At 39.6% G+C, this 9226-nt stretch overlaps 1 protein-coding gene across 1 annotated transcript; it reads right to left on the bottom strand.

The window, feature by feature from the left end:
- Positions 1-2410: 2410 nt before the first annotated feature.
- Positions 2411-7025, bottom strand: LOC124047778 (procathepsin L-like). Its single transcript, XM_046368086.1, has 8 exons — positions 6921-7025; positions 5819-5957; positions 5320-5442; positions 4586-4738; positions 4095-4319; positions 3658-3826; positions 3318-3435; positions 2411-3117 (listed from the first exon to the last, which is right to left on the bottom strand). The coding sequence occupies exons 2-8, from the start codon at positions 5945-5947 to the stop codon at positions 3018-3020; spliced, it is 1017 nt and encodes a 338-aa protein (XP_046224042.1). The 5' UTR covers positions 5948-5957; positions 6921-7025; the 3' UTR covers positions 2411-3017.
- Positions 7026-9226: the final 2201 nt, after the last annotated feature.

Here is a 9226-nt window from a genome sequence, read left to right as displayed (position 1 = left end):
TTACTCCATACATATACCCTGACACCCAATAAGTTCTCATTACATTTGGATTGCTTAGCAGGACAGGAAAATGGTCAAATAACTCAATTATCAAGAGAACATTCCTGGTCATTCCTACTGCCTTTGATCTGGCGGACTCACTAAACACACATGCTTAATTTGTCGGGGGTGTTGGAGTGTGCCCCTTGCCATGCATCTGGTTTGCTTAATATAAGGAATTAGACATTTTTACACTTTTACTTTTGACACTTAAGTATATTTTGCTATTACATTTAATTTTGATACTTAAGTATATTTAAAACCATACTTTTAAACTGTTACTCATAATATTTTACTTGGTGACTTTCACTTTTACTTGAGTCATTAAATATTAAGGCATTTTTACTTTTACTCAAGTATGACAAAATAGTACAATTTCCTGCACTGTCAGGAACATTCAATGTCGTGTTGGTAAGCAACTTCAGTGTATATTTGGCCTTGTGTTATAAATTATTGTCCTACTGAAAGGTACATTTGTCCCCCAGTCTTTTCCTCAAGGATTGTGTCTGTGCTTAGCCTTATTTCGTTTATTTTAATAAAAATAAAAACTCCCTAGTCCTTGCCGATGACAAGCATACCCATAACATGATGCAGCCACCACCATGTTTGAAAATATGAAGAGTGGTACTCGGTGATGTGTTGTGTTGGATTTGCTCCAAACATAATGCTTTGTATTCAGGACATCATTTTTTTCATTTTTTTTTGCAGTTTTACTTAAGTGCCTTATTGTAAACAGGATGCATGTTTTGCAATATTTGTATTCTGTGCATGTTTCCTTCTTTTCACTCTGTCAATTAGATTAGTATTGTGGAGTAACTACAATGTTGTTGATCCATCCTCAGTTTTCTCCCATCACAGCCATTAAAATCTGTAACTTTTTTAAAGTCACCGTTTATCACGCCCCGCCGACCTTAGAGTTCCTTATTATTTTCTATGTTTGGATAGGTCAGGGTGTGACTCGGATGGGAAAGTCTATGTTTTCTATTTCTTTGGTTGTGGCCGTGTGTGTTTCCCAATCAGAGGCAGTTGTCTATCGTTGTCTCTGATTGGGGATCATATCTAAGTTGTAATTTTCCTTTTAGGTTTTGTGGGATCTTGTTTTCTGATTAGTGTTTTTGCCTGACAGAATTGTTCGCTTTCATTTTCACGTTTGTTATTTTGTTTGAGTGCTTTTTGAATATTAAAATCATGAATACTTTCCACGCGGCATCTTGGTCCCCACTTCCTACCACAAACGAGAGCCGTAACACCGTTGGCCTCATGGTGAAATCCCTGACGAGTTTCCTTCCTCTACGGCAACTGAGTTAGGAAGGACTGTGTCTTTCTAGTTACTGGGTTTATTGATATACCATCCAAAGTGTAATTAATAACTTTTACCATGCTCAAAGGGATATTCAACATCTGCCTTTTTTCCCTTTCTACCCATCCACTAGTAGGTGCCCTTCTTTGCGAGGCATCTGTGTTTGAAATTCACTGCTCGAATGAGGGAACTAGTAAATAGTTGTATGTGTGGGGTACAGAGATGAGGTGGTCATTCAAAAATCATGTTAAACACTTATTGCACACATAATGAGTCCATGCAACTTGTGACTCCTAAACTTATTTAAGCTTGCCATAAGAGGTTGAATACTTATTGACTCAAGATATCTCAATTTAATTCATTTTAAATTCAGGCTGTAACACAAAAAACATTTAAAAATCAAGGGTGTGAATACCTTCTGAAGGCATTGTAAGTTTTTGCCTATTAGATGTAGTCATTTACTCTGAATTATTCCGTAAAAGTATCATGTGTTGTATGTATCCTACACTGTAATCGTTTTTGTCAATTGTTTTGTGAGTAATACATCCTGTTAGTTGAATTGAGTAAATGAAGTCCTCGTTTTACAGAGCCATTCTTTGATTGAATATAAGCTCATAAATTAGTGGAGTCACTGGTAAACCGATCTTTTGATGTACATTTTATGTCATAGGGGTGTATTTTCTAAGCTGTTACGACCACTGTGACGTACCATTTGATAATAGTATGCTTACTGTTTAAACTGTAACACATCAGATGACTTTAAACTTGAGACTACAGTTGTGCTAATATTTCATGAAGTCTAATGGTAAATGTTATGTACACTATACACATTAGATTACACATTGGTACTTCACATCTTGGTCTAAGATCAACTAGATAAATTAAAGCTTGGACGATGGGTGCTATAGACAGCGCATAATCCTTTTAATAATCAGTTATCTTAGAACAAATGTAATTATAGCATCTGAGTGATAATGTGTAGATTCACAAGTGGGCTAGATTCACCAGTATACATTTATGATCTATAGCCGTTAGTCACATGATAATGGAGTCAGATTGATGAATGTAGTTTATTATTATTATGAAACACAATTTGAACACATCTACATGTGTGTGTTAGAATGTTATACATCTCCTCTCACCACCCGGAGGCATATCAGTCTCAGCATCACTAGGCTCTTGTCTAGGCATTACTATTCAACACCTTTACTCAAACACAAGCTGCAGATAAAAGGCAGTGGAGGAAACAAACCCAGGTGTACCGTTCTCTTTGTGTCCCTAACTTTCAGAAACAAACCTCAGGAATATATATATATATATATTCTGTGTCTTGTAAACACAAACAGTAAGCACAAATTGACATGTGCTAGAGAATGTAGTCTAGCTGGTCTCATCAAGTAAAGTTACAAATAAACGGAATGGTTAACTCAAATAGAACTATACACACACATACAATCGCACCGACACACATAAAATCAAGTATAAAACAAAATAGGTAGAATTTTCATAATTTCCCTAAAACAGTGTTTCTTTAAAACCCATGCAGCAGGTTTCTCTTGCGCATTTCACAGACTTAGTTAAGGCAGCACTGCAGTCATCATGGCCCTTTTTTCAGAACGTTCGTCAAACATCTCTAAAACTACAACTCTGGGTCTAGTGTTCGAGAACTTACAGAACACTAGACCAGTGGGTAGCTGGCTGCCGTGGCAATGCCACAGTGATTCTTCCTGTCTTTGGCCATGTAGATGTAGCCTTTGTCTCCCCATTTCTCGCTCCAGCTGAGGAAGAGACAAAACATGTTAGTCCCACAGTTCTAGTTAGTAGGAAATTATAGATTCACTGCTGCTTTAGGGAAATGTATGACTTAGACCATAGTATCAGGACAAAAGAGGCATATTCCCCGATGAGGAAATCAACCAATCCCGTAGTGGTGATGTAACAAACAAAAAACATCCTAGGAAGATACTATGTACTGTACCTGTTCTTGACAATCCAGAATTTATTGCAATCTACATCCTCTCCTTCAAAACCGTATCCCACCACCAGAACTCCATGGTCAAGCTCCTCACTGCTGCACTTCTCCTCATAATAGATCCCTACAGGGAGAGGACATGGTTCAATTAGTGGGCTAAGATACGGAGTTTACCTCAGTATGTAAAACCACCTGATCTGATTCAAAGACATCACCATTTGTACATGGTGAACAGGACAATAGACCAGTACAGATCACTGCTACCTCAAAAAATAGTAGGTAGGGAATCCAATCCTTGCAAATAATGTTACACAAAATGTAAGTTGCACCGCTAACTGCTACTCACCAGACTGGTAGAACTGGAAGGATTCGTGGCTGGCATCGATGGCGACAGAGACGGGGCCGACAGACGCCACAGCCGTCATCAGAGCGTGTTCTTTGCCACTGGGGATGTCCACAAAGCCAGTTTCATTGACAGCACTGAACTCGGGTCGGTAGTGACAAAGATCATCATCCTGAGTTACCAGGGAAGAACAATGGCCATGATTAGTAAAAAACAACATATTCCAAATATTCAAACAAGTCGGTCATTCTTGGAGACAAATCCCACTTTAATGAAGTGGAAACTCAAATTTTCAAAGTTGAAGTTGTAAGTCATTCCAGATCGACAGCAAAAACTGCATGATCTGGGACCAGGCTAAAAGAACAGGGCCTTACTTTTAATAAATGCATCTTCATACGCTATTATATTTGAATTCAGACTAATAGAACACAGGGCCTTACCTTGCCCACATAGGGGTAGGACGCCTCTGTGTCCAGGCCGCCGTTGTCCTTTACATACTGGAACGCCAAGTCCATGAGACCTCCATTACAGCCCTCGTTGCCCTGGGGTCTGGAGCAGTCCATCAGGTTCTGTTCACTCAGAGACACCAGATTGCCAGTCTTCCTGAATTGCTGGCCCTCTATGGCTCCGGTGGAACTGAACGCCCAGCAAGACCCACATGAGCACTGAGGGGGTAAAGGTTGTTAAACATCTTGTTACTTTTTCATGCCAGAAAACACTGACATGTGCATATTACGCCAGTAATAAATACATTTAAAATATATATAACAATATGTATGCGCAATTTGCTGCCTTATCTTCTGGATACTGTAAATTACAATCATGGTAAACAGCACGCAAACAAGCCAGATAGTTCTCTGGAAGTAAAACCTTATTTAGTGACACATTAGTGTGTGGATGAGTCATGACTCATGAGTGATTCAGGTCTCACCTGGTTCTTGATGGGAGTGACGTAGCCCTTCTCTCTCCAGTCCACAGCTTCAGGGACCTGCAGGTAATTGGGTTCCATGAACAGAGAGCCCTTGTACTTCCTCTCAGTCGTCTGCTTGTAGCCGTTCATGAGCTGCCTGAACTCTTCGTTGGTCTAGGGAGGAAAGAATCAGAACACTTTGAAATGTAATGTCTTCCCTGAAAATATGTGGTTTGTAATTTACCATCTGAATGGGAAATGTAATGTTTTTTAACGTCTTAGGACTGTTTTAAAAGTTGTGCACTTAGCCATAAATCCTGTGTGCATCTTTAAAAGACTACGAGTAAGTTTCAATTCTCTTCTCGGGAGAACTATTCCATTTCTGCTTGATAGTTGAAGAAACCTAACCTGCGAGTCTGAATACATTCCTGCTTTCATTGTCAACGCAGATACCTGTGCCTGTGAAATATTTCATACTGTATGTGCTTCAGCAAATCTATGGCATGGCAACAAAAAGATCCAGCTACACCACACACACAGTATGGGAAAGAGCTGCTGAAAAGTAGCTCCTGCTCCACAGTAAAATGTCTCAGCAACAGACTTGGACAGAAGTTCACTGGAACTGATATCAGCACCTGAAAATTTCCACTGCTTTAGTTCCTGGATATAAATATATACAGTACAGGCCCCCAGAATGAGTAGCGGCACCCATTTCATCCATGTCAAGCACTGCTCAGCAAGGTGATTCTTCTTACCATGTCACCAAAGTTGTTCATGCCCAGACGGTAGGAGTGTTTTCCCATAGAATGGTCCAGGTTGTGCATCTCAATCTTTTTCAGGTTCTTTTCCCAAACCATCCTCCTCCAGCCCTCCTCACTCTGTAACAATGAGTGAAAAACAGTGAGAAAATATACACAATCATATACTGTCCCAGAACTATGTGCACAATCCATGCAATTAATGATACATAGGTGTAATTTACAGCTACATGTATGCACCACTTGATCAATTTGAGCCCCTTGTTGAGAACAGTGGAGGATGGTGGGAGTCAAAGGAGGACAGGCTCATTGTACTGGCTGTAATGGAACTGAGTCAAAAGTGGTTTCTAAATGTTTGATACCATTCCAATAATTCCATTCCAGTCTTTACAATAAACCCATCCTCCAAAAGCTCATCCCACCAGCCTCCACTCGTTGGGAGCTACTGAGGGGTTCCTATGACGATGTGCTCCTCTACTTGTGCTGAAACACCCACCTCATGGTAGTTCTTGCTGTGCCAGTTCTTCCACAAGTGCCAGTGGCCCTCCAACTGAGAGTCAAACATAGGGGCCGCATACACAGCACTCATACAGAGCACCAACACTGCCAAGTACAGGGACATCATGGTCAAACAGCTGTGGAGAGAGAGAGAGAGAGCAAAGCTGAGTCAGCCTTGTATTTTCAGTGTAAAGAAGCTATATAGCATAACATTTTTAATTTGTACCTTTGAAACAATGGCAGATCTTCAACGTTATATACAACAAAAAGTCTGGGCAGCACCTCCTACTGGAGATTTCATCTACAACTATCCATTTAGTCTCCCATCCAGTGTTTTAACCAGAGCTTTAACAGAGAAAATGACATTTAACCATCCTTTATAAGTCATATCAATTGTAATAAATAAATCACTTGTGAAGTCATCAGCAGCTATTGTTTTAATTCAACCTAGGGTTCACAAACACATCACCTTGCACTTTCACCATCCTGTGAAGTGAATTCATCATAATTTATTTAATCTGCAGCCTAATAAACTGCATGCTTTCCCAACGAGTAGTAAAGTGAGGTCCACACTACTACTCCAAGTTTACTTCGATATGATGGTTATTATATTCACCAACAATCACATAATTAATTTTACTGACACAAAAAGACTCCACCTAGTCTAGCGTATTTTGTGTTGTCGACATTTGGAAAGTTAACTGAAAAATTGTTTCCATCAGGTGTGTCATTACTTTTATCCGACATGTACTTTACTTGCTATACCACCGTTGGATGGAAATGTGGTTTGTGAGAACAAAACAAAAAAAAACTCCAAACTACCTTCCGCTCAACACAAGAAAAAAGATTAAACATATGGAACTAGGATACTACACTACCGGTATTCCAAATTAAATAAATTGGTATGTATTACTTTATGTGATATCCAGAAATATTCGAGGGAATGTTTGGTAACAGCCGGCAGAAAAAGCAACATCAAAAACTGTAGACTAATATTGTCTTTCTGTATCAATCAAATTGAAGAACAAATGCCCCTGGTAAATGTCCATAACCCAAGATCCTAACACTGTGCAAAGAACAGAATGGAAAGCAGTACTTACTTTTTCCCCGTCAATTTGCAGTAGCAGGGTGATGATTTATGCTGCTGTTGCTGTGTAGTCAGTGAACAAGACACGACACTTTATACAGCCAGCTATATGTCCTATAGTGGTGGGGGCTGGCTTGTGATTGGCTGAAAGGGGACCGTATATCACACTGCCGGCCCGCTGAAAGATCATTTAAATATCTCAGGTCCATCCCGGTGTAAATAGCCCAGCATGTGATTCCTGACCACTTGACCGTTTTCATCGACTCCGTAAAGATAAAACATCAAATTTGATTAAACATCTTTAGTGGGTGGATTAGATTACTGGGAAGCAAAAGGGTAGAAAGACACATCCCTTATCATTTTTTCATCTTCGGTTACTTTGTAACAGTTCTCTCATCATGTGCGGGCGCAGAGGAGATGAGAGCATGGCACGCTGATGCTTATACAGCAATGACAAAGAAATAACCAGAAAAAAATGCTAAACATGTTCATTGAACAGTAATGACATGAATATGGGTAGAAAGGTTACATGTAGTCTAGTACCTGAAACTGAAACTAATCATTCAAATAATAGCCTGAAGTTTGAACATTTGAAAGGTGTCAAGAAAGTTCTGATGGGCAAGCATTCCAATTTCAGTGTTTTTCAAGCCTTTCAGTGTTTTCCTGCCTCTTTATTTTTACCTTTATTTAACTAGGCAAGTCAGTTAAGAACAAATTTTCAATGATGGCCTAGGAACAGTGGGTTAACTGCCTGTTCAGGGGCAGAACAACAGATTTGTACCTTGTCAGCTCAGGGGTTTGAACTTGCAACCTTCCGGTTACTAGACCAACGCCCTAACCACTAGGCTACCCTGCAACCACTCGTCTACACATTCTCCTTTTGTTTTCTTTTTAAACATTGATAATGCATTTTAAACCCACTAAATCAAAACACACAGAAAACACACTAATCAATAAATTGTGTAATGTCACTTTTGCCTTGTCAGCTTTAGGAATTTCTGCCTGTCAACCAAACATTCACACAGGAAGAAGGGGAGGGATTCTCTTATTGGGCTGCTGCTGAATCTGTTGTTACTGATAGGAAACACACACACACACACACACACACACACACACACACACACACACACACACACACACACACACACACACACACACACACACACACACACACACACACACACACACACACACACACACACACACACACACACACACACACACACACACTGTAGATGTGTGGTTAGTAAAATGATTCCTTGATTGGTATTGGTGTGTCTACAAAAACACTACGGGGAAATCAATGAATGGATGGGTATTGAATAGTTCATTAGGTTTGTTTAAGATTTCCTAGTATTGATCGATCATACTAAGAAGTATGTTTTGATAACAATGCAGTAATGTATCTGTGTAACTTCAAACTTTTGCTGACACTGTTTACAATCTAACAGAAACAAATGCACTTTACTCCCCCTGTCAGACATGAAGTGTACTGCAGGTAATGTGACAGTCATGACCATGTGTAATTCCCTTCTCCCAGTTGCATGTTCCAAAGCACCTCTCACTCACATTGCTCTCAGATATCTAAATTCTTATTAACCAATGCTTCTGACGTGATCAGATTCTTCTCACGTGATCAGATTCTTCTCACAGGCATCTGACAGGCACATCGGGGACTCAACTGATTGGGTCCTTAATATGTAATAATAAATAATAATAATATAATATGTGCCATTTAGCAGACGCTTTTATCTAAAGCGACTTACAGTCATGTGTGCATACATTCTACGGGGTGGTCCCGGGACTCAACTGGCGTTGGGCTCCAGGACCACTTCCTTCTTATCGAGTTCCCGAGGTGCATATTGAAGATATTGGAAGAACTGTCCACATTTACTTTCGTCAGCCAACAAGATGAGTAGGCCTAACAAACAGCAAAAGCACTAGCCTATGTCAATCTACTATCCCCCATAGTATAAAGTTGACCTATTCTATTGGTCAATTTATCCTTCAGTGTGAGACCGAAATATTCAAAACCCAAATTAATAGAACCACTCGCATCAAAAAAGACATTTCAAAAGAAATGAGGCTGATGAAACAGATCATAATGTTTAGCTTAAAATGTTCATAAACGATTAGTCTTTTTCTTCACATTATAAGTGCAGTAATGCACAAACGGCAGTAGGCTATGTGCGAATGTTCCTAAATGAAATCAATTAGCGGGACACCACCATTCTCAAAAGTGACCACAAATGCTATTATGCATGTAATGCTTTATTATAAAGGTGCATTTTAATGGTGAAAATTATCTTCCTCAAAACC

Source organism: Oncorhynchus gorbuscha, linkage group LG11, assembly GCF_021184085.1.
Source record: "Oncorhynchus gorbuscha isolate QuinsamMale2020 ecotype Even-year linkage group LG11, OgorEven_v1.0, whole genome shotgun sequence".
Lineage (NCBI taxonomy): Eukaryota > Metazoa > Chordata > Actinopteri > Salmoniformes > Salmonidae > Oncorhynchus > Oncorhynchus gorbuscha.
This window is presented reverse-complemented; position numbering and strand designations above follow the sequence as displayed.

Coding starts and splice junctions, on each gene's coding strand:
- LOC124047778 (XM_046368086.1), bottom strand. CDS start 5,947: ATGATGTCCCTGTACTTGGCAGTGTTGGTGCTCTGTATGAGTGCTGTG. Junction 4,739..5,319: donor TGAACAACTTTGGTGACATG/GTAAGAAGAATC, acceptor TTTCCTCCCTAG/ACCAACGAAGAGTTCAGGCA. Junction 3,827..4,094: donor CCTACCCCTATGTGGGCAAG/GTAAGGCCCTGT, acceptor CTGGTAACTCAG/GATGATGATCTTTGTCACTA.